Below are 26,795 nucleotides of genomic sequence, written 5' to 3'. Positions count from 1 at the left end.
TCAAGGCATGATTACCGTATTTTCCGCACTATAAGGCGCACCGGATTATAAGGCGCACCTTCAATGAATGGTCTATTTTAGAACTTTTTTCATATATAGGGCGCACCAGATTATAAGGCGCATAGAATAGAAGCTACTGCAGTCAAACGTTTGACTGGGGTTGCGTTATGCATCCACTAGATGGAGCTGTGCTAAAGAGAATGTCAACAAAACAGTCAGTCAAACTTTATTAATACACTACAAACCAGCGTTCTGATAACTCCATTCACTCTCATGGTAAGGTCTCCTCTACATAGAATTCTATTGAATAGAGCCAACCGCACGTTAGGAATGCATTGGAGTCTATGAAGATGAAGTTGAAATCAAACGTTAGTTAAAACGTGAAAGGGAACTTTTCCCTGAATCAGTAAACATGTAAAAGAAACAGTTTGATGCACTAAATCAAACGTTAGTACTGTTAACCTTTCCTGTTTCTGTCCCCTGACCGTAGTCTGATGACACAGGGGAGACGCTTTCTCCAGGGCCGAAGTTACTAGTTTCCTCGGGGTTAACTCCCTCACTCATACGTTGCTGAGTTGAGCATGAAGAAACAGCATCAAAACACTGAGTTGTTGACGAGATTCGGGGTTCTTTTTAATGACTTTGCAGCACGTAAAAACACAGGGCTTACAGACTCATACACCGCTGCTCCGGTCGCCGTCTCTACCCACCCCACACACACAATAATACCGACGTCACTCCTTCACTCTTGATTCTCAGCTACGGCAACACACAGCGCCACCTCTGTCCGGAGGAGTAATGTCAACATCTTCCATACACACACACGAAACATACACCCCACACACTGAGCTTCTAATCACATATAGTTCAGGCAATTCCTGCAACAGTACATTCAAACGTTATACACACACAAGTGGTGTTGGACTAGGAGTAAGCACAGTACAGGTGTTTACCGCTATTACTTCGGCGACGCCCCTGACTACGGTAGCCGTAATGCTGCAAGCGGTGCGGCTACCAGTCGTACTGAAACATTTTGACAGAGCGCCGTGTACAACCAGTATGGATCAACCAATTAACCAATTGATCCATATATAAGGCGCTCCGGATTACAAGGCGCACTGTCATTTTTTGAGAAAATTAATGGTTTTTAAGTGCGCCTTATAGTGCGGAAAATACGGTAGTTGTGTTTTCAGTCCAATTTTCCTTTCATTTTCTTGTCCATCATTCTATTCTCTTTATTTTATTTATTTATTTATTTATTTTTATTACCTCTGTTGTTTGATTTTATCATTTGATTTGTTTTTCTGTGTCTGTACCTGTGTTTATTTTCTCTGTGATTGTATTGTAATTGTATGTACAGCGTTTGAGTGTCTCGTTGCTGAAAAGCACTATATAAATAAACTTACCTTACCTTAAAGGTCCATTGGTCTTGACGTGTAAAAAATAAACATGTAGGCCCTCTGAGGCCTTTAAAGTGGTAAGTTTGGCTGTCAGTTGGGCTGCTCCCCTCTGAAGTTCACCAGGCTCCTGATCAGACTCGGAACCATAAACAAGCCCTGCTGCAGTATAAATGAAAAACATCGAAGCCCGCTAATCTCCTTTCCCTTGTTCCTGCTGTCTGAATTGTGCTGTTATTAAATGAAATTGCTGTAAAAAAATCTATTATTTCCAAGAAGGGATTTTGTTTTCTAATGTAGACTGCTGTTTGGAGTGGGACTGGATAATCAGTGTTTTCTTTTGTAAACAGCTCACTCATGCTGAGAACGCTGAAGATGTAAAAAAAATATAAACTTTTTAACTTTAAATCAAATTAAATTTGTCCTGTTCTAAGTCAGATTGAATTACTCAAGTTATTCATATTTGCTAAATGCTAGAATAATGGTAGGAATAGATTTTGTGATTTTTTATTATTTTTTATTATTAACTTCTTCAGTCACAAAACACACAGAAGCACTGGTCCAGGAGTACTTTCTATGATAAAGACAAAGTGCATTGTTAATGGTAGTAGAAGCAACCTTCGTGGATTCTTCTAGGAAATACACACAGCTAAGCAGATACGCTTTGAGCCTTGTTGTAAAATCTACATGTTGAAAAACAGTAAAAATTGTTGATTGCAGCAATAGCTGCTTCAGTTGCTTTGTGTAGGAGAGAGACAGGGTAAAGGTAATCAAACATTTTATGTCTTCAAGGCGTACCTGCAGTCTACCTAACTGATTGGATCTGTCAGGATTTATAGATAAATATAGCTCAGTGTCATCTGTATAGCTGTGAAAATGTATGCCATGTTGTTGGATAATTTTATAAAGTGGAGAACAAATACATACAGACAGCAACCAGCCTCATTTTAACTTGGTAAAAATGATCAAGGGGTCACTTCCTTAAATAAATTGGTTGGGACTAGGTCTAAAATACAAGTTAAAGGTTTGGAAGAGGTTTTAATATTTGGAGGTTTCATTGTTTTGTTTTGTACAATTGACGTATCATTTATTTTAATGAAATTTTCATGATTTTCTCCATTTAGTTTGGTTTTAACCTGTCTCAGTGGGTAGCAGTAGGGAAGCTGCAGAGAGCAGTGACTGTAAATATCCATTTTCAGTTCAAAATGCTGTTTTTCCAAACTAGACCAGGTATACTGTTGTTTTGACGTAGTTTAAGTCCTTCCAGTAAGATGTTTAAAAAGTGTCAGAAGAACCAGTGCTTTCCCAGGCCATATGGAGCATAGAATAACCACACCTGCCATTCCCCAGTGCTATGCACTGCCGGTCAGCTGGCTTTCCTTTGCATTTCCTTTGCAAGAAACACACAGTCAGCTGTTTGGAAATATTTCAGGTGATCAGTCTATGCTTTTAGTAGGCAGTCATCAAACTGCTTCAGTCCTTATAATGTTTTGGCAGTCCTGCTGAGCATAAGCAGACCTTTGGCAACAATAATGGTAGGTAATGAAATCTGAAAAGTTAGAAAAAGTTTAAATAGAATAATGCATGCAGTGTTGCCCAAAACATCTTTAAAAAGCCTTCCTTGTGCAGTTAATATTGTAGTTTTTACTTACAGTTTTGATGCTAACTTCCATCACTTACTGTGGAAAGTTTTTATTATGGTAATCATTAAAACAAATAATTGTTTAAATCCTCCCTAGCTGTATATCCCACCTGCAAACAGGGGCTAAGATGAAAGGATAATCAGTTATATTCACTTTTTCTATTTGTGGTCATAGAGTTATATGTGATTTGTAGATTGTTAAAAAGTGAGCCTTATAGGTTTTCCTGTTTTTTCAGTATTTGACCTGTCTTTAGAGCCAATCAGGGGAAGTTTGTCGAGTTGCATAACCAAACTGATACATTCTTCACTGATACTTATACCAAAAAACATAAGTGCCTGACATATATACAACACAAGTTGAATTAATTTTGTAGTTTTCAGAGAGTGTGTGTGTGTGTGTGTGTGTGTTTGTGTGTGTTCTTGTACTTGTTGCGGAGTGAGAACCATTTTTCATATTTTTATCGCAAAGTGAGGACATTTTGACAAAGTGAGGACATTTTCCTGGTCCTCACTTTTTCAAATTCCGTTCTTGGGACAGGGGTTAGGTTTAGGACTACGGTATGAATTGAGTTATTGTTAGGGTTAGGGTTAGGTATTAACTGGTTAGGGTTAGTGTTAGGGTCAGGGTTAGTCACTAAAAATCAAGGAAAATGAATGGAAGTCAATGGAAGTAACCGAAAAGTCCTCATAAAGATAGTAAAACACGGATATGTGTGTGTGTGTTCCTGTCTTGGCATCACAGTGAGAACCATTTTCCCAATTTCACCATCAAATTGAGGACCGATTGTACCAAAGTGAGGACATTTTGCTGGTCCTCACGACCTATTTTGCTAACGGTTAGGTTTAGGACTAAGGTGTGAATTGAGTTTAGGTTAAGGTTAGGGTTAGGCATGCACTGGTAATAGTTAGGTTCAGGGTTATTGTCAGGGTTAGGGCATAGAAAGGGTTGAAAATGACTGAAAATCAATGGGAGCCAATGGGAGTCAACACATGGTCCTCACTACATATAGCAAAACAAGAGTGTGTGTGTGTGTGTGTGTGTGTGTTCCTGTCTTGGCATCACAGTGAGAACCATTTTCCCGATTGTGTGTGTGTGCGTGTGTGTGTGTGCGTGCGTGCGTGTGTGTGTGTGTGTGTGTGTGTGTGTGTGTGTGTGTGTGTGTGTGTGTGTGTGTGTGTGTGTGTGTTTACCAGGTGCTGGGCAGTGCTCGAGATTGTCCCACAGACATCATTACCAGAGAGGAGGATGGCTGCTGAAACAACAACCCGGCCCACCTCCAGCAGTCCCTCTGCTCCTCCTTCCTCAACCTTCCCTCTGCTGTTCTCCAACATCTCATTGGAGGAGTAAGTGTTTACTCCAACTTCCCAAATCTCCTGCTGTTATACTGCTCTATGACTTTATGTGAAAAATTGGATTTTTCTGACAAAAGTAACGTGTGGGATGAATCCGAAAGAGAACTTGAAAGTTCAAAACCCATCCCATGTTGACTCATACTGGTCCCTTTCATAAATAATGTATTGTATTTTTAGTCTGTACAATTTAGGCAAATGATTAATAGTTCATCTTACATTCAAAGCTGTAAATATGTTTATTTCTGCTGTAAGGGTGACCCAGTCCACTGGGTCATATGGCACTGGGGTCATATGGCAACGGACAGTTAAAGGTAGCATCACATGACCCTTCTATGATTTTAGCGCTTGTGTTGTGACTGTGTCCATTCAGTTGAACTCAATTCACTCATATTCAGTTTTTTTAGAAAGCCAACACGTCATCTTGAGGCACTTTACAGAAAAATGTCAGTTCACTTGAATCATACAGAATCCAAGTCAAGTACACGCATTTCAACTGATCCTAGTTAACAAACAATGCAGTCATTTCAGCTTATTATTCAAATAGGTTACATTTTTTAACTAAGAAACCCCGGTGGATTGCATCAAGTCACTGACTTGCAACATTTACTCCTCCTGGATGAGTATGTAGCGACAGTGGAAAGTCGCTTGCATTGTGTCGTTGACTTTGCAGCAGTCCCTCATACCAAGCGCGCTTTGGACTGATTGGGTATGCTGAACTGGGAATGCAGTATCCATACTCCTCAATGTATTTTTCACCAATCCAAAATAGTACATAATTGTGACATGGGCAAAAAGGATTCTTCTTTTTGGAATTTTTACAAATAAAAATTAGAAACGTTAAGTGTGCATTTGTATTCAATCTCGCTGATACAATACTTTGTAGAACCACCTTTTGATGAAATTACAAAACATCTAAAGACTGAAATTTTTGTCCATTCCTTCTTTCAAAATAGGTTTGTCTACGTCAGGTTGGACCTGTGAACATCAAGTCTTTCAAGTCTTGCAAAAGGTTTTCAGTTGGACTTTGACTGGGCCATGAATATGCTTTAATCTAAACCATTCCATTGTAGCTGTGGTTGTATGTTTATGGTCGTTCTGCTGGAAGGTGAACTTCCATCGCAGTCTAGAGTCTGCTCTAACAGGATCGTCCTGTATTTAGCTCATTCAACCTTTCCATCAAGTCTGACCGGCTTTCATGTCCCTGCTGAAACAAAGCAGTCCGACAGCATGATGTTGTCATCAACATGGTTTACCTTGGGGATGGTGTGTGTAGTGCAGAGTTAGTTTTCCACCACACATATCATTTTGAATGTGAGCCAAAAAGTTCAGTTTTGGTCTCATCTAACCAACCTCTTCCACAAATTTGCTCTATCTCCTGCCATGGTTTGTGTGAATCTCTTCATGTCCTCTAGAGTTACATTGGCCCTCTCCTTAATCCTCTCCTTTACTGCCTCCGGCCCTGTCAGTTTTAGATGAACAGCCATGTATTGATAGGTTTGTAGTTGTTTGCAATACTCTTTCTATTTTCAGACGATGGAGATATTTAAAGCCTTAAGATATTTCTTATAACCTAACCCTGCTTTAAACCTATCCACTACTCTCTTTTAACAAACCTCCAAGGCCCTCACACAACAGCTACATACCGAGATGAAATCCCCTTGGTGAACTGTTTACTAAGAAGGTGAGTTCTGAAATACAATTGGTGTGCCAGGTTTTACTTAGGTGTATCAGTGTAAAAGGGGTTGAATACAAATACAAAACCAAACCATAGATTTTTAGTTTGCAAGCCACTGTATTTCAAGTTTTGTAATTTAAATTATGTTTCACAGATATATGTGTTATTCTTTTAAAAGAAGGTTCTGAAATAAGACTCCCAATTTATTATGGACCTCAGAAAGACTGGTTGAGCAGTTTTTACCTAAGGCAGAGGAGTTGTTCTCCAGGGTCCAGTGCCACATGGCTGCTTCAAAGGGTGTTTGCTGTTGCTGGACTCCCAACTTTCTGATTCCAAACAGCTCCTCTCATATAATTTCTTGATGGCATAGGCATGTAAATTGAGGCTGACAGTTAATTCGTCCACCGTAAGGTCCACTCCTCTTTTCATCTTGAGTTGAAAATTGTTTTGTGGGACTAAGAGACAGTGTGGTACAGTGGTGCAGAGCCATAGCCTATACAGGCAGCTATTCCTAACAAATCTCCCTAAATCCATAAAAGGAGCACAATGCTCTTTTTATGTCATTTTATTGTCAACACCCATTCTGAGATTCCAAAAAGGCAGCATCAGGTTTCCATTTGTGTTTCCGACTCTGGGTGATTCTTTTTCGCTGATAGCCAAGAGTGACAGTGATGATACATCAGCAGAAAATTGTGTGAATGTGTGTAATTAACAGCTCTTGTAGAGAATGTGTAATTATTTCAAAGCATATTTGGATTGTAATGGTTTCTTCGCTCAGGTCTTCCTTTTCCATTAAGGGCTCTATTATTACACTGATTTGCAGAAAAACTGTCTTTTCTGATTGCTTGACATAAAAAAAAATTTCTGTTATTTTTTCCCATCACTGTTCATTGTTCATGTAAGAAAACATAGCACTGCAACTGTGACCCACACGGCTTAAGACACCTTCAATGAAAGGTACATTTTCCTGGCAGACTTTTAGTTAAGCTACACTGCCCTCTTGTGGATTTCTGTAAATCAATAACAGGAGAAAAAGCATCCGTTCAGAGCACATGGTTGTTTATACTTGCGCAAATCCCTTTCTTTTAACCTTGTTTCACCTCATCTGTTGAGCCTCTTGAAGCAGTTATGGGCTTTTAACACTGTTTAGATGTGGTAGGAGTAATATTAACAAAGTTGAAAGAGATCTCGGGGAATCCTGCAGCCTTGTAGCTTGCATCAGAAGCAGCAGTTTATATACAGATATGTTACGGTTTTATTATTAGGACCTTTGGATGGGTGAAGGTTATTGGTAGAGAGTTGGAAATGCTAATGTGTTCCTCACATGAGCTATTTTAAACTGTTTACAAAAGTTCCATTTAGTTGACATGATTATTATATTAATTTAGAGCTTTCTAATTCATTTGGACCATTTTGGGGTTTTTAAAGTGAAAATATTTAGCATGATATTTCTTTGGTACTGAACATGCACTTGGTACTAAACAGTTAGTTTACCATGGAAGCACGGTGACATAGACAGTCTTTAGATGTCACCAACTGTCTGCAGAGCCAAAAGCTACTGGCCTTCAAACTTCGTGTGGTTTTTAGATGAGCTCAAGAACAGTGTATAGAGAAGTTCATGGAATGAGTTTCTATGGCTAAGCAGCTAGATCCAAACCTTACATAACTAAGTGATATGTAAAGAGTCATTCTAGAGAAGTGAATTTACACAGTCACTGGACTTTAGAGCACAGTTCCCTAGGGTGACAAATTTTCAGGGTGGTGATCCAATGGACGAGTCTGAGTTAGGTAGTTGCCAAGAAAACAGTTTCTTGTTTTCACATTGGATTTTGCTAAATGTAAAGTTTGGTGGAAGGAGGACTGAGTTTTTGGTTATTTAGGGTTGTGCTCGGCACCTTTCTTCTTATAAAAGGAACTCTTGGTGGTGTAGCACAGAAAGACATTTTGGAATATTTCAGATATTTCTTGACGGTAGGAGTGGTTTGAAGATGGCCCATTTCAGTCCCAACATAACTATGTTCCATTGTACAAAGCAAGGTCCATAAAGACATGGATGAGTGAGTTTGGTGTAGAGCAACTTGTCTGGTTTGCACTGGAGTCCTGACCTCAACCTGTGAGAGCACCTTTGAAATGACAGAGCAGAGGCTGCCCTCTTGTCCAACATCAATGTCTGAGCTCACATGGGTTCTCTTACAGGAATGGGTGGGTCAACACCACATTAAAGCTGTTGTTTTAAGAATAGAATGTCATTAAAGTTCATTTGTGTGTAATGGCTAGGGGACCAATACAATATAGTGTAGCTTCTCATTCAGCTGCATTAAGCTGGGCTTTTCACCTGTTGTACAAACTGAAAGATTCACCAAAAATATACATACTCCTACAGAATTGAAAAACAGTTTTCTTGGAAATGCATTCAAACCTATATACTTTATTTTCATTTCTGAATTTGGAAGACAGAAAATGTCTGTGCTGCCTCAAAGCTTCTAACTCTACAGCCAAGAGAGTGTTTGAGGTGCTTTTTATAATCCACAGTAAAAGTGAGCACTTCTGCCACTCAGCCTGGGGAAGGGAAAATTTCTCAAATTTCAGCACACACTGGAAGATAGACTAATTTTCTTTTGCCCCGGGTATCAGATAAAGGGGGTCTAAACTATGGGGGAAAATCAAATCATTAACATAAGTCTTGCCATAGAGGGACCTAACATTTAGCAGAGCAAACTTGATTAAAGTGCTTTTGACATCAGAGAAGGTCAGGAATGAAGATGTGAAGGTGACCATAATCAAATTAGAATAGATGGTGCAAAGTGTGTATGTCTAGTGGGTGTTAATTATTACAGGTATAAAGGAAAGACTCTTTGTAATGTCAAAAGAAATATTTGAATAGGACGTGGAACTGAAGGAATGAGCAACAGAAATGAACAAGAATTCAGTCATTAATGGTATGTGGATGTAATCATTTACATAGATGAGTATTTGTAGTCTTTCATAAGTCAAAGCATCTGTTGTAAATATTTTTTTTCAATTGATTCCAGGCTTGTTGCTCATGTTAAATTCATTGTCCAAAATCAAGTAATATGCAAAAATTGTAAAAGAAAAAGTGAGCACAAAGCAGCCAGAATTACAGCTAATGGTTGCGATAGTGATGACATTACATACAGAAGAGTGAACTTAACCATTGCGGCAAAACATAACGTATACTCAAGCAGACATAGCAACGTCTTTCGCTTCAGTTTGAGTTCAGATGATGAAGATTTACAGGGTAATTTATCCAGTGAGGAGGAGGACGTCGGTAGACATGCAGTAGCTTGGAGACCTAACAAACCATCACCCCACCCAGGGATTTAACAGCTATCTGTACCGAGCCCAGTCTGCCTTTAATTCACTACTGTGGTGAGTAACGTCTTGTTACAAAAACTGTACTTAACAAAACGGAAATTCTTCCATTATTTAGACACAGGTCATAATTTCTGCTTTAGTTCTGACCAACATTGTAAGTTTAATGCACACAGGCGGGTTTCAGCACTCCCATCTCTCCCAGCAACTGTTACACCATGATAATGATATTAGTCAGATATGCAGTGTTAGTGTATCATTGTTCTACACTTAACTAGCTTATCGTGAGCCTCACAGCATAGTTGACTAAGTCATATAACTTAGTCAACTATGCTGTGAGGCTCACGTAATGATTTACTACTGAGGGATTAACTGCCCAACAGTAGTGTAACTGTTCGTACTTTATTTACAGCACACTGTCAGTCATGTCACTCACACTCTGTTCGTCTGTCTACATTTTGTTTTCTTACAGCTATTTTAGTGATTTTGCAATGAGAAGTCATTTCCACCTACAGTCTATACACATCCATACTATACAGGAAAGCTAAAATACTGATCAGACTCAGCTGCAGTTGAACACTCTCTCCTTCATTTGGACTATCATTGAGAAAAGTGAGTCGCTGCTGCAGGTAATTATTGTGAGAAACTATACAGGAGGAACCTTTGAGACCTTTGAGTGCTTTTTGACTTACCTAATGACATGATTTGTTGACATCAGCACACACTTTGTGTTGACAGAGGTCACACAAAAAGAGAATGCACTTTCTTACCTGCTAAACTTTATGCACATACACTACATTAGCGGTCACCTTAGTGCTCTGGCTGTTGACTTACTGCTACAGCTATTGGTCACTGTCGTTGCATTAACTATGTTATGCCCTCATCCTTGAGCTTTAGGCTACTCCTTCCCTGAAGCCTGGTAACCAATTGTTTCATAATCATGGGGTATAAAATGTTTCAAACTGAGAGATCATGTAAGAAAAATGTATCTTTACCTGTTTACTTCATAAAACATACCTACTTTTTTACATACAGGATCTTTGGGGAAAGCAAGAGTGCTCACTCTTTCCTGTTTCTTTGTTGCCAATTAGCGCCCACACATCCATTAGATTTATTTAAATTACCTTAATGACATACGTAATGTAATAGGTAATGACGACTGCAGAGCTTTCATGGTATCTCAGAATCTTAAGCGACAAAGTCTACTTTGGCAAGACTTGGTAGATAATTTTTTTTATATTTTGAAAGCTGAGCTTTCTGTCTAATTGCATTCGGTGCTGGTACAAGGTATCCCATCTAACATTTTAAGTGTAAACAACATTGTTTGCACTTGGAGAACCACTTGTGTTTCTTAGCCAAACTTATGTTGCTCTGCCAATGACAAACCTCAGATACCTGCAGGCTCAGTTGGCTTTGGTGATTTAAAACATCACAAATATTGCCCACTGTGTTTGCTTTTACTTGACCCTTAAGTAGTTTTATTTCCCTCATCCTCCCAGTTCAGCGAACTGTGTAACAGCTCTGAGTTTGAAAGCTGCCTAACATCTGCTGTAGCAATTAGACAGGAAGGGAAGAATGCAGAGAAAACAACTGGACAGGGATGCAATCTGCATGGCATGATTCCAACAAGGCATCCATTAGGTTTCATATCAAATGTTTCCTAATGCAGGAGTAGTAGTGCACACTGATAATGTGTTACTAATACTGCAACAGTTAATTAGCCTGGTTTTATAGTGTATTGAGTAAGTAGCCATTTACAGGAGATCAGACCAGTATGAAATGATAATTATTTGATATCAAACTTCATTAATTCCTGATCTTGTTATTCTAGCATAACCAATTAATTCTCAAAACATTGTGTTAATCAATTGTAATTTTAAGGAACCACTTTCTGAATAACCTGAGGACAAATGTACAGCTGGCAGTGTACTGGGTCTGCTCAGCTAAAACTAATTCATCATAATAAGCTGGAACCTTTAACTACACTATTTGAGAGCATTGCCTTTTTGTTTGAGGATTGCAAGCTAAATGTTCTACCAGTTCAGAAGGAGGAATGGGGAGTTGAAGGAAATGAGCTTCAGATTTAAGAGAGGCAACGTTGCAGTGATGTGGAGAGCAGAGCACCAACAAAGTAATTAGGTCTTAACTCTAAAAACAGCTTTTAACTCGGCAAAAAGACTTAATGGGTGAATGGACATTTGATCTTTAGACTGTTTTATAGAGATGGTTAATTTAACTGATCTAAAGATGAGTTATGTATTGTCTTATTAGTTATTGTCACTGAATAAAAAACAAGTTGCAGTGAAACATTGAGCATTGTCATTATAACAAAATGAAATCAAGTCCAAAATTGTGCCACATAGACACATGTTTTCTTATTCCAGGTAATGTCCAATTCAAATATGTTGACTTGTCCAACACCACCCATCATCTATTGTCGTTGTCTTATTCCAGACCAGGTCGCACAGGTATCAGCGTGTTTTGGGAGCAGACCCAGAATATGCTGGAGGGAGATGTCTCCTCCCATGTGGATGTGTACAGAAACCTCCAAAGGGAGGTGCCTTTGTTGAGGACCAACATCTTTACTCTCCCTGGATGAGTAACACCCCATCTCGGGCCTCTAAGGCTGAGTCTGCTCACCATAGTGAGGAAGCTCATTTCAGCCACTTGCACCTGACTTCTTTTGGTCATGATCCATATCCAACTATGAAAGGTAGAAACATACAAGCACACAAGTAAATCAGGAACTTCAGTTTTGGCTCAGGTCTTTCTTTGTCAGGCCAGAGCAGCATTCACATTAAAGCTGGTCAGTCCCCAGTCCCTCTATTCATCTCCTACTCCATTATTTTTATCCAAAAACTGTTCCCTCATGGTCCGTGGTGGGTGAAGCCTTGTATTATCATATAATATTTTCTTAGATAGTAAAGCTTCTTGGCAGAACACCTCTGGTTCCTGTATATTGTTGGATTGTGTTGCATGAGCTGCTTGTGTGAGATCTCTCCAAAGTGGCTCATTTATATTGAGGTCAGGAGACTGAGGCTACAGCTGCAGAACTTTCTTTTCTTCCTGCTTTAGTCAAAGACACTTCAACTTCAAGTCTTTGTGGCTCACACATCCCCAGAAAATCAAGAATCCACCTCCTTGGTTCACAGAATGATTGTGTGCTTTGGGTTTACAGGTCTTGTTGAGTTTTCTGCAAAGGTAGCATTTATGGTTTTAGCCTAAAGTAAAATTTTGGTTTTATCACATCCGATAACTTTGTTCCAGAGGATTTGTGTTTTGTCTCTGTTCTTTGGAACAGCGATGGCTTTCTTCTGGTGACCTGAACTTGCTATTTGTAAAATAATCCACAGCATTATTTTAGCTTCTGTTCAATGTACAGTGACTTGTAAGAGTATTCATACCCACATTTCCACATATTGTCACATTACAACCACAAAGATAAATATATTTTACTGGAATTTTATGTGAAAGACCAACACAAAGTGGTATACAGTTGTGAATTGGAATGCAAATTATACATGATTTCTTTTTGTTTTACAAATAAAAGACTGAAAAGGATATTGTGCAAAACATTCAGCCCCCCAAACCAATACTTTTGCTCCCACCTTTTAGAACCACCATTTGCTGCAATTACAGCTGCAAGTCTTTTAGGATATGTCTCTCTCTACCTGCTTTGCAGATCTAGTAAATGAAATTTTTGCCCATTCGTCTTTGCAAAATAGCTTAAGCTCAGTCAGATTAGAAGAAGAGCATTTGTGAACAGCAGTTTTTTAGATCTTGTCACATATTCTCGATTGGGTTTAGGTCTGGACTTTGACCGGGCCATTCTAACACATGAATGTTTTGTTTTAAACCATTCCATTGTAGCCCAGGCTTTATGTTTAGGGTCGTTGTCCTCCTGGAAGGTGAACCTCCGCCCCAGTCTTAAGTCTTGCAGACGCCGACAAGTTTTCTTCCAACATTGCCCTATATTTGGCTCCATCCATCATCCTATAGAAACTGACCACCTTCCCTGCCCCTGCTGAAGAGAAGCTCCCCCAGAGCATGATGCTGCCACCACCATATTTGACATTGGGGATGGTGTGTTCAGAGTGATGTGCAGTGTTAGTTCTCCGCCACACATAGTGTTTTGCATTTTGGCCAAAAAGTTCAATTGTGGTCTCCTCTGACCGAAGCACCTTCTTCCACATGTTTGCTGTGTCCCCAACATGGCTTCTGGCAAGCTGCCAACGGGACTTCTTATGGTTTTCTTTAAACAATGAATTTTTTTCTTGCCTCTCTTCCATTATTCTTCCAACTATTAGCTGTGCAGTGCACGACTAATAGTTGTCCTGTGGACAGATTCCCCTACCTGAGCTGTGGATCTCTGCAGTTCATCCAGTGTCACCATGGGCCTCTTGGCTGCATCTCTGATCAGTGCTCTCCATGTTCCTCCTGTAAGTTTAGGTGTCTTGATAGGTTTACAGTTGGGCCATACTCTCTCAATTTCTGTACAGGTCCTTCTCAAAATATTAGCATATTGTGATAAAGTTCATTATTTTCCATAATGTCATGATGAAAATTTAACATTCATATATTTTAGATTCATTGCACACTAACTGAAATATTTCAGGTCTTTTATTGTCTTAATACGGATGATTTTGGCATACAGCTCATGAAAACCCAAAATTCCTATCTCACAAAATTAGCATATTTCATCCGACCAATAAAAGAAAAGTGTTTTTAATACAAAAAATGTCAACCTTCAAATAATCATATACAGTTATGCACTCAATACTTGGTCGGGAATCCTTTGGCAGAAATGACTGCTTCAATGCGGCGTGGCATGGAGGCAATCAGCCTGTGGCACTGCTGAGGTCTTATGGAGGCCCAGGATGCTTCGATAGCGGCCTTTAGCTCATCCAGAGTGTTGGGTCTTGAGTCTCTCAACGTTTTCTTCACAATATCCCACAGATTCTCTATGGGGTTCAGGTCAGGAGAGTTGGCAGGCCAATTGAGCACAGTGATACCATGGTCAGTAAACCATTTACCAGTGGTTTTGGCACTGTGAGCAGGTGCCAGGTCGTGCTGAAAAATGAAATCTTCATCTCCATAAAGCTTTTCAGCAGATGGAAGCATGAAGTGCTCCAAAATCTCCTGATAGCTAGCTGCATTGACCCTGCCCTTGATAAAACACAGTGGACCAACACCAGCAGCTGACACGGCACCCCAGACCATCACTGACTGTGGGTACTTGACACTGGACTTCTGGCATTTTGGCATTTCCTTCTCCCCAGTCTTCCTCCAGACTCTGGCACCTTGATTTCTGAATGACATGCAGAATTTGCTTTCATCCGAAAAAAGTACTTTGGACCACTGAGCAACAGTCCAGTGCTGCTTCTCTGTAGCCAAGGTCAGGCGCTTCTGCCGCTGTTTCTGGTTCAAAAGTAGCTTGACCTGGGGAATGCGGCACCTGTAGCCCATTTCCTGCACACGCCTGTGCACGGTGGCTCTGGATGTTTCTACTCCAGACTCAGTCCACTGCTTCCGCAGGTCCCCCAAGGTCTGGAATCGGCCCTTCTCCACAATCTTCCTCAGGGTCCGGTCACCTCTTCTCGTTGTGCAGCGTTTTCTGACACACTTTTTCCTTCCCACAGACTTCCCACTGAGGTGCCTTGTTACAGCACTCTGGGAACAGCCTATTCGTTCAGAAATTTCTTTCTGTGTCTTACCCTCTTGCTTGAGGGTGTCAATAGTGGCCTTCTGGACAGCAGTCAGGTCGGCAGTCTTACCCATGATTGGGGTTTTGAGTGATGAACCAGGCTGGGAGTTTTAAAGGCCTCAGGAATCTTTTGCAGTTTTACAGTTGGGCCATACTCTTTGCAGGTGTTTAGAGTTAACTCGTTGATTCAGATGATTAGGTTCATAGCTCGTTTAGAGACCCTTTTAATGATATGCTAATTTTGTGAGATAGGAATTTTGGGTTTTCATGAGATGTATGCCAAAATCATCCGTATTAAGACAATAAAAGACCTGAAATATTTCAGTTAGTGTGCAATGAATCTAAAATATATGAATGTTAAATTTTCATCAAGACATTATGGAAAATAATGAACTTTATCACAATATGCTAATATTTTGAGAAGGACCTGTATGATGAATTGAACAGTGCTCTGTGAGACGTTCAAAGCTTAGGAAATATTTTTATAGCCTAAGCCTGCTTTAAACTTCTCCACAGCCTTATCCCTGACTTGTTCCTTAGACTTCATGGTGTTGTTTGCTCCCCAGTATTCTCTTAACCAACCTCTGAGGCCGTCACAGAGCAGCTGTCTTAGATTACTCACAGGTGGACTCTATTTAGTCATTAGCAATCATCAGGCAACTTCCGAAGGCAATTGGTTGCACTCAGAGTAACGGCTGAATACTTTTGCATAACGCACGTTTCAGTTTTTAATTTGTAAAAAATGTTACAAATCATGTATAATTTTCCTTCCCCCTTCACAATTGTATACCGCTTTGTGTTGGTCTTTCACATAAAATTGCAATAAAATATATTTATGTTTGTGGTTGTAATGTGACAATATGTGGAAAAGTTCAATGGGTATGAATACTTTTACAAGCAACTGTATTTGTGCTCTTCAGTCTTCAGTTGCATTGAAGAACATTAATGGCAGTCAAACCCTCATAATATTAAGAAGGAATATGGTAATGGTAGCTTCAACAAGACAGAGGCAAAATCTAAATCTCTATACTGTGTACTACGACTATTCTGTTATTGTGTTGATGGATATATTAGTAGGATCTTCTCCAGTGATTACAGGGATGAAGAGGTCAGCATAAAAGACTGGGCATTCGCAAAACATATAAATATATATAGATATAGATATAAATTGTCTTCTCTTCAGTACCTCCTATCTGTCCACAGAACTATCAAGTCTGAAACTTCCATTTATTAATTCTGAGGAGTTAAACGGAGTTGAACATTATTTGTTCCAAAGTAACAAAGATACAGTTATTTACATGTTACTGTTGTGTGAAAATTTATTGAAGAAATCAGTGAAGTGAGACCTCCTGAAACAGCCGTGTTTGTTCTCCTTGGCATTATATATGTGTTGCCTCAGACCTCTGTGGCTGTGTGGGACTGCATGCTGTCTTTCTGTCACATCATTTTCAGCACTGTTTGTTGGTGTTGGTGAGAAGATTTAAACAGGGAGGGTAAGGGATCGCCATTCTCTCCTTCAACCATTCTAAACGGTGGATAATAAAGCTGACTCATTGGGCTCTTACTGTTGAATATTTAATAAAGATATACATTTGTTCCCATGGCAGAGGAGCTGCATCCTAACCTTATATCACCAAGCAATACAAAGTGTCAGATGCAGTGCTGTAAAACACACAGCCACTGGACTCTAGAGCAGTGGACACCTGTTATGTGATAAATCGCCTCTCTGTCTGGTGCTTCAATGGAAGAGGTAAGCATAAAGTTAAGCAGCTGCCAGTTAAACAGTACTAGCATGAGGTGGAATCTTCCCCAGGACCTCCTCCCTGTAGGATGAGACCTTGGATAGGGCAGCTGATCTGTCTATGCATTGTCACATCAATATTAAACATTTTTTTACCCATTAGTTGACTTGTAGACTAAATTGCTTTAATTTCTTTAAATGTGTGGATTACTTGGATTGTTGCAGACTGTTGTTGCTAATATTGTCTCCATGGCCCCATTAGAAATTTAAAAAATCATTGACTTATTTTACCTGCTCTGCATCTTTAGTTTCAATATCCTATTATGTGCACCCATGCTTTGATCACAACCTCTAAAGGTCGTCACACATTTCCTCCCACGTGCTTTTACAGTGAAGGACTCGGTTCTTCACCTGAAACCTGCAGTGTTTTCTGCACTAACAGACAAATGGATATGATTAGAGTTTAAATGGAAGCAGTGATTCATAGATTTATCAGTGACCCACTGTGTGTTCTCTTTTTCTGTTGGTAGCACATTTATAATTTAGGACAATTCTTCACTTTCTCTAAACACTCTGGGAGCCAAGCTTAGTTGCTGGCCTCCTAAAGGAGAATAAAAATGTTGTCAGAGCTTTAATAAAGACCTGGAATAAAATGTAAACTCAATATAAAAGCAGACCTCAGTATCATGAGTGCTCAGCTACATTATGTTGCCAAAAGTATTTACTCAGCCCTTCAAATTCTTGTGTTCAGATATTCCCATCAACTTCCACACTACTTCTACAAACATTTGTGAAAGATTGGATCACTCTAAGGAACTTAATGAATGTCTGCATGGAACTTGTGCAGTAAGGCCAATTATAAAATTATAAAATGTTTTGAAGGGAACGCTTAATGCTTCAGCATACCAAGACACTTTAGATAATTTCATGCGTCCAATTTTGTGGACACAACTTGGGGATGGCCCGTTGATGTTCCAACATGACTGCACAGGATTGAACAAAGCAAGGTTCTGAAAGACATGGTTGGCTGAGTTTGGTGTGGAAGAGGGTGAAAGTGGTCATTATGTCCTCCAGCAGCCTAAGCCTATAGCAGCATAACTACAGAGATAGCTCAGGATAACCTAAGCCACTCTAACTATAAGCTTTATTAAAAAGGAAAGTTTTAAGCCTAGCCTTAAAAGTAGACAGTTTATCCATCTAGAGCCCACTGATGGCCATTGTTATACTAAAAACCACGATTGGGATACCTCTCTCTGTCAGATTGACCATAACCACTGGAAAAGAGACGGGGTCATACAGGTAGCAGAAATGGAGGGTGTGTTTGCATCTCAACCATAACTGAGCCGGTTTAGGCTAAACTTGACTCCCCCTTACTCCAACCAACAGGGAGGGAAGAAGGCAGAGGTAAAAAAATAAGGAAGATAGCTCAGGATAACCTAAGCCACTCTAACTATAAGCTTTATTAAGAAAGAAAGTTTTAAGCCTAGCCTTAAAAGTAGACAGGGTGTCTGCCTCATGGACTAAAATTGGGAGCTGGTTCCACAGGAGAGGAGCCTGATAACTAAAGGATCTGCCTCCCATTCTACTTCCAGAGACTCTAGGAACCACCAGTAAACCTGCAGTCTGAGAACAAAGTGCTCTGTTAGGAACATATGGAACAATCAGATCTCTGATGTATGATGGAGCTAGATCATTAAGGGCTTTATATGTGAGGAGGAGAATTTTAAATTCTATTCTGGATTCAACAGGGAGCCAGTGAAGGGAAACTGAAATAGGAGAAATATGCTCTCTTTTTTAATTTTTATCAGATCTCTTGCTGCAGCATTTTGGATCAGCTGAAGGCTTTTAACTGCATTTTGTGGACATCCTGATAGTAAAGAATTACAATAGTCCAACCTTGAAGTAACAAATGCATGAACTAGTTTTTCAGTGTCACTCCTGGATAGGATGTTTCTAATTTTGGCAATGTTCCGGAGGTGAAAGAAGGAAATCCTAGAAACCTGTTTAATATGGGATTTAAATGACATGTCCTGGTCAAAAATAACACCAAGGTTTTTACTTTATTATCGGAGGTCAATTTAATGCCATCCAGGTTAAGTGATTGACTAAGCAGTTTCTTTTTCAAAGATTCTGGTCCAAAGACGACAACTTCTGTCTTGTCTGAATTTAGAAGCAGAAAATTTAAAGTCATCCAAGTTTTCATGTCTTCAAGACATGCTTGTAGTCTATCTAACTGGTTGGGCTCATCAGGATTTATGGATAAGTAAAGCTGAGTGTCATCAGCGTAACAGTGAAAATTTATCCTATGCTGCCTGATAATTTTACCTATTGGAAGCATATATATAGTAAAGAAAATTGGCCCAAGTACTGAACCCTGTGGTACTCCACAATTAACCCTGGAGTTTAAAGATGATTTATCATTTAAATGAACAAACTGGAATCTGTCAGACAAATACGATTTAAACTAGCCTAGCGCTGTTCCCCTGATCCCTACAGCATGTTCTAGCCTTTCTAAGATAATTTTGTGATCGACTATCAGATTTAGCACTGAGATCTAACAGGACAAGTACAGACACAACTCCATTATCTGAGGCCATAAGAATATCATTAGTGACTTTCAGCAGAGCTGTTTCAGTGCTATGATGAGCTCTGAAACCTGACTGAAACTCTTCAAACAGGTCATTTCTGTGTAAATGCTCACACATTTGATTAGCAACTATTTTCTCAAGAATTTTAGATAAGAATGGAAGATTGGATATAGGTCTGTAATTTATTAAGTCATCTTGATCAAGCGAAGGTTTCTTAAGCAAAGGTTTAATTACAGCTACCTTAAAAGCTTGTGGTACATATCCATTTACTAAGGATAAGTTAATCATATCTAAAATGGGGCTGGTAATCAGAGGGAACACTTCCTTAAATAATTTGGTTGGGATTGGGTCTGACATACAAGTTGAAGGTTTAGATGAAGCTAATATTTCTGATAACTCAGGAAGCTCCACAGGATCAAAACAGTCCAAACAGATCAGGTTCTACAGTTACTTCAAATGTTGTCTCACTTGCTGAGGATGAAGTAATCATCTTCGGGAGTATGTCAAAGATTTTCTTTTTAATGGAATCAATTTTATTTTGGAGAATCCCATAAAGTCATGACTGCTGAGGACTTAAACAAAGTAACTGGCACGATAGAACTGAGGAAATAACTGACAGGAGACAACAAAGCACCTGAAGCACAAGAAACTCAGAGTGCTCCAGACAAAAAAAGAACAAAATAATCTGGTGAGGAGATAAAGAAACTTACAGGTTTTTAACTACTGGGAACGTGGATGAATGACATGAGAACCACATGTGACTAATCAGGAGAATGCAGTGCTGCTGGGGAAGACCCTGAGTAGGGAAACCAAGAGAAGGTGACTAATAAACACAGAAATTAACACAAAGGGAACTGAAGAACATAAAAGGATCAATCTGAACCAAAAAATAAAGACTAATACTAGAATGACAATATAAACCAATATACAAAGAGGAGGGCACACAAAAGTTTTGTTTAGCCTTTAAATACATTTTGTTGTGTACTTGTAGTCTGTAGGAGTGCCAAGAAGTTGATTTTAAACTCTACTATTGTTGCGGAGATATCTTTATATTTGTTTTGGGTTGTTTCTTTCAGTCCATTCAGTTTTCTCTATCATCTGTTATATCTTTTCAACTGTTACAGCACAGTATATGCTACAGAACAGCTAAAAGAGGTCATGAACTTACAGCTGATCAATTTCACGTATCCACCATTTTTATTTCTCACAGTGATTTTGTAGTCTAAACTCAAGTATGGTTGTTGGGTGTATCAACCGACACAATTTATTACACTGTGCCCCAGCATCAGAACCTCTTCAAAGTGCCTGGATACATTTTATTTTTCATGGAAACGTCCCCACATCAGTGGGGCAACTCCTATTTCCCCTTATTCCACTATCAAGAAGGATTTGCTGAATAACTTCATCTGATTAAGGGATCAGTTCCTTCTGTCTATGGAAACCAAGGACACAGCAAATCGGTAAGTTGAAAATAACGCTAAAATGACAACAAACCTTATTTTAGACATGAATTTATTGTGTGTTGATATGACATCCTGGCCATTGTTTTGATAGCAGCAGCATCATTCCTTCTGCTCATGTTAGTGCTGTGTGCTGCTTGCAGGCAGTTTTGAATAATATTAATACATAAACAGTTTTGCATTGTTTTTGCCATTTTTGTCTTGTTTCTGCGGCGCTAGATAATTGTTATTAAACTATATAAATAGCCGAACGGGTTAAAGTACAGTGCTCTTTGACCTGCAGGGGGGCAGGGTGTGAAGTGCCTCTGTAGCATTTAAAGAGACAGCACCAAAATGAGTTGCTCTCAGACGCACCAGAGAACAGGGTAAAAGAGGAACCTGTGGAGCTAGAATAACAGGGAGTTCAAACCATAACATTGAAGTTCCACTTTATATAGACCACAACTGAATGATTTAAGTGAGAAAAGGAAGGATTTAAAAGCATGATATGTCCCCTTCAAACCTTAATACATTGAAATTACCTGAGTAAGGAACAACCTTAATGACAACAAAACAACCCAAAAACAAAGACCACACACAACACCCTAAAGCAAAAGATCGAAAGACAGAAAAGTGGCCTCTGAAAGCTAAAATAGATGAATTTGCACAGAGATTCTTGGAAATGTCTTTGGACTGCAGTTACTAAAAAAGCAAAATTATTTTTGTTACTTCATTGTACAACTAATAATTTACAACAGACTGTTTCTCTCAGATTTACAACAGATATGTGGCTAAACTTAAACAGATAAAACACAAAAAGGAACAAAAGCAGATACTCATTCATGTTTTAGGGGTTTTCTGTTGTAGTGTGTCAATGCTATACTAAACTATTATTAATGTTTATTAACTGATCAGTGTCACAATCTATCAAAAAAACAATCTCAAGGAAGAGTTCTTCCTATTTTCATTGAGCAACCTCTACCACATATAAAAGAAGGAAGGCGATTTCTGTATTTTTCAGGATAAGGATTTGTCATTGGATCAACACAAACAATTACACTTTAATTCATGATTATAAAACATAAAATCAGGATACAGGAACTGGGAATCATTGAAAACAATATTACATTATTATACTGATTAGTATTACATTATTAATCAAAGTCAGATCTACTCTTTACTGAGTTAATTGAGCAAAATTTAAAAACAAAGGTACTACACTGTCTGCAAACTACTTCTAAAGAGAGAGGTTTATTAGTAGAAAATTTAACATTTTATTAACGATCTAACATCAGGAGTTTATCAGTATTGCAGGAGACACTATAGGATGGAACAAAAAGGAAGAATCGTTTCAAAGTTTCAGGACCACCTGGACCTGTCAGCTTTCAGCACCAGACCTGCCACTGAAGAAAGAATGGAGCATCTAACTGGTATGAAATTAAAAGTCACTGACCCAAATGGACTTCTGCTTAGGTCCATCTGTCAGCTTGGGCACAGACCCCGGCACAAATAGCTGTTGTTTTGACCAGAAGGTCACTCTGACTGGCAGGCTGTAGGTTCAGTAAAAGGTCGTTTGGATGTCATGGTGGTTCCATATTTTGAATTCAGAGCCAAGTTGGTCAAGGAGAAAAAGGAGGCTTTTAAAATGTTACTGAGGTGCATGGAGCACACATCCAAGGCATGAAGAAAATGCAAAATAAAAATCCTAAAGAACTTTACATAAAATGAAACAAATGTGTCAAAGCGTGTGATACAAACCAAAACATTTATTACAGCCGAACCTTGACAGGTTGATTGATTCTGAATCTGTCAAGCAATGCTTATGGATGTGTTCTAAGGTTCCATCTTACTGAATCTCCCTGAACTCAACTCACAAAGTTAACTTCATTACGTGGGAGGAGTCATCATGAGGGGTCTAACATCCTATCAGAAGCAGATCTGGGATATCATGGGAGCTTAGTCACATTAAGAGCCAATAAAAAAATGGATTATCATTTCTCTAAGCCACATTCTTCAGGTTGAAACATCAAAAATGTCAACAGTTTATTACATCAGAACGGTATTTAATAACTGGGGCTGATTTTTACGCTGAAACATTCTTCGCATGTAATTATTACAACTTCACATTCAAAACACATTAATATTTAAAGTGAGCAAGAAAGCTTATTTTAAAGCTTTCTGGATTTCTAAATGTGCGAAACAAGATAAAAAACATTTAACTTTAGCAGTTATTGACAAAGAGAACATTTATGAACATACTTCTCATATTTTAGAGATCTTGCAATGCCACCTGTGTGGAACAAGAGGTTATTTTGATTAGGCAGGTACATGGAGAACATTTTGAAATGATGTGGAGAAAAGCAGTCCCTTTAGATGAAAGTTCAAAGCTCAGATGTACAATATTGGTCATGTAAAATAATTATTTTGATGATCCTAAATAAAATAATGGCAGTTCTTAATTAATTTGTGGTTTACTTTAATTTGGTTTACTTCTCATATGCAGGTTAACACACATTCAACAGTGCAATGAAATGCTTGGGATAAGAAGAAACATTCAACTCACTATAAAAACAAAAGTACTAATGGCATACAATAAAAAAAGTACACATTTGCAGCAGCATTAAGATAATGAAGTGTCACAAATGTTGTTTGGCACAGTATTATTGTTCACAGTCTGACGGCTTGTGGATAATAACTGTCTTTTAGTTTTTTTGTGCTTGCTGGCAGGTACCTGTACAGGTTCTCCCCAACATGGTTCATGTAAGAGATAGTGTTTGGGAGGGTAGATTAGAGTTAAATAATCTAAATAAATAATGTTCATTTAATGACGTTTGTTTTTGTTTGTGTTGAGAAACTCAGCTCCAGTAAGTGCTAGCAGACTAGCAATTAGCCAAGGATGTGTTCTGTGTTGATTTGTTTTTAAAGTTTAGACAAACTTTATTAAAAGGGTGGTTTCTAAACAGACCGGCAATAACGCACCGTCAACGCTTATGCATTTCAACCCTTTTATTTGTCATATTTTAAAAGTATGTGTTTGATTCTGGTGACCAGCTATAAGCTTCTTTTGTTAGCTCCAACCGCTAATGCTTATTCAGCAGATCATTCTTTAAGATGTTTTATCAAAATAATATTTTATCTGATGTTGCATTGTGAATGGTTGTTCGAAGGTATACCAATTATTGCCTAAGTTAGTTACAAGACTGACTTAACTTCATTTCCAGATTCTTCAAGATAATCCTTGGTTCTCAAACATAAACATTGCATGGTAATGTTGCATCACTCTTTTGGTCATGGTTTCAACCATCTTTAATCAACTTGTTGATATTGTACATAGCCCATTAGTCTTCGTTATTCTTTAATTTTGCTTAGATGTTTGTTTGGGCTGTTTTAGCATAGTAAAGAGTTTGTTGATTGAAATATGTTTGACTTTGAGTTGACTTATTTTTGTTAATAAATTCTTGTATTTTAAGAAATTGTGTGAATTCATTGTGTGTGTGCAGAGTTTATGCTGTTCAATAATGCCAGCGCTTGGCTCATCCCTTTCTATTTTGTCCTAATACCATCGCCTTATTGGGCTGGTATTCACAGGACAACCCTTAACAGACCGAAATATTATTTAATAAAATATTAAAGTATTAATATTAAATAATATATTAATAATCACAACAACACAACATGAAAGATGAGCATGGATAAATGTATTGATGTGAGACATGCATATGGACCCTTCAGTAGAACTAAGTCTTCCTTTCTATGTTTGCTCCCCTTAGATCTGAAAAAGCTGGAGAGATAGCAACCATTCCACTTACAAAGGTAAGACTTCAAACTCCTTCCTGCATGATTGTATGTAAAAAATGAGAAAACCTCTTAAAAAGTAGTTCAAGTTCATCTGACGGTTTTAATCCTGACACCTTTAGAGCTCATAAATATCCCAGTCATCACTGTGCTGATGACAGCTAGAGCTGTGAAATTACTGACATCATGTTGGCAGCTTGTTTCCAGCTCTTCAGCTGAAGTGCTTCATTGGCTCAGTTTAAATGAAAAAGTGCCACTGAAAACAGATCCTTAGCATGATGCCACCACCACTTTGCTTGGAAATAGGTACAGTGTTGCTAGGTTCAGCAACACAGCTCTGTCTCTGTCTTCTATGATGATAAAACCTTTCTACTTAAGACATTTGTTTTGTCCATTTGGGCAGCTGCACATTACAGTTGAACTATATGGTGTCGAATTTGGAACACTGACTCCTTTTTTCGCTGGGAACCCTCTAGATAATGGTGATGTAAGACTGGCCTTACTGTGGACAGTAAAACTGGTGTGCCAGCAGATCCAGTTGAGGACTGGCTTCAGCCTTTATGGTTCCTGAGTTGTTCTGAATATAATTAACAATTACCTGTAATCTAAGGGTAGCAGTTTGGGTCAGATGGTTGATGATTGAACAGAACTGTTTAACACAACCATCATCCCAAAAATACATCAAAAGTGGTTTGGGAATACATGTAGCTAATGTATTTAATGCCCTTTCCAAGCCAGTATCACTAGACATATAAAAGTATGTTAACTGTTTCCTGTTTTGACTGTCTTATCTGCACACACAGGATTTAGCATGTGTTTTTTCGAGTTTGCCTTTGAAAATCTGTTTTTCACAGTCCAAAACACATTGTAATAATAGATAATTGCCTGATACTGAAGATTTAAGTTCCCTTGAAAAAAGGGACAGGAACACTTAGAACATTGCAAATAGTTTTTTTGGACATTTTGTGGTTGGACCTGGCGAATCATAATGTGTCCATACCACACTAACTAGTTAAGCTTGCACTACACCTCCACAATGTTCCCATTAGGGTAAAGAATCTGATCCAAGATTATTATAATAATGTCAAGATGAGGGTCACTTCTGGGGGGAGTCATATCTGACTGTCATCTCTGTCATCTCAGAAAAAGAATAAAACAGAGTGTAGCATCTCTGTGATTCTTTTGACCGTTGATATGAACATGGTGGTCAAGTGCAGAGGGCCCTTAACCAAGACCAGTACGCGACAGGTCCTGATTAGAGCTTTTATGGACTACCATGCCATCACAAGAACATCCTTTCCATGGTGCAGGTGGATTATGAGAGAACTCAAGAGCCTCATCACCTGGGCAAGGATAAGTTCCAAGCCCTCTAAATCAAGATCTATGGTGCTAAAGGAAGGGAAAGTGATCAACAGATTTCGGTTTGCAATCTCTGTAATTGTCATTCCGTCCATTAAAGACCAACCAGTCTTTTGCCTGAAACATTTGGTCACAGTTCAGAAGTTCAGTAACGAGATTGACTTACAAAGGTCAATGAATCTGGCCTGCCTGCCGAGTAGATTTAAAGCCTGGATCTACCATCATGCCATCCTCTCTGTGGCCTCTGCTGGTCTATAAAGCCCCACTGACAACATTTAAGTCCCTGGAAAAGAAGACCAGTGGTTTCCTATGAAAGTGTCTGAGCCTTCCACAAAGCCTCACCAGCAAAGTCAGCTCGTAGCCGTTGTGATGTCCCTCTCTTTGTTCTTCATTGACTATCAAACAACACACATTTGCAGTTGGTGATCAGTTCACATGATCCAACTACATCCAGATCCATTGGTAAAGAATTCAAACATGTTTGTTTGACTGCGAATGTGGTTGGGTGGGGCCGTTTCCCCTCACACTCACAGAGTCCAGTCTTCTCCCCATCTCACACTAACAGACTTTTGTTCTGACTCTCCCTGTTGACCGACCTCAATTAGCCCAGACGGATGCAGACTTTGCCCGACTGTGAATTGTGGGTAAAATGCATGCAAATATCATGTAGTGTGTCCCAAACTTTAGAGTTTAACCCAACATTATTCATTCAGTTTATTTCAATTCTGTTTTATTTATTTATTGCCAATTCACAACACATGTCATCTCA

At 38.9% G+C, this 26,795-nt stretch overlaps 1 protein-coding gene across 2 annotated transcripts in view; it reads left to right on the top strand.

Annotated features, from left to right (window-relative positions):
- si:ch211-51h4.2 overlaps positions 1-26,795 on the top strand; it is a 142,447-nt gene that overhangs the window by 105,618 nt on the left and 10,034 nt on the right. For both annotated transcript variants that reach the window (XM_047375732.1, XM_047375731.1), the window contains 2 exons: positions 4,234-4,383; positions 24,643-24,685. In XM_047375732.1, the coding sequence (XP_047231688.1) occupies positions 4,234-4,383; positions 24,643-24,685 (193 nt within the window). The remainder of the gene's footprint in view (positions 1-4,233; positions 4,384-24,642; positions 24,686-26,795) is intronic.

This window comes from Girardinichthys multiradiatus, chromosome 9 (genome assembly GCF_021462225.1).
Source record: "Girardinichthys multiradiatus isolate DD_20200921_A chromosome 9, DD_fGirMul_XY1, whole genome shotgun sequence".
Taxonomy (NCBI): domain Eukaryota; kingdom Metazoa; phylum Chordata; class Actinopteri; order Cyprinodontiformes; family Goodeidae; genus Girardinichthys; species Girardinichthys multiradiatus.
Note: the sequence above shows the minus strand (reverse complement) of the source record. Positions and strands in the feature narration are given on the sequence as shown.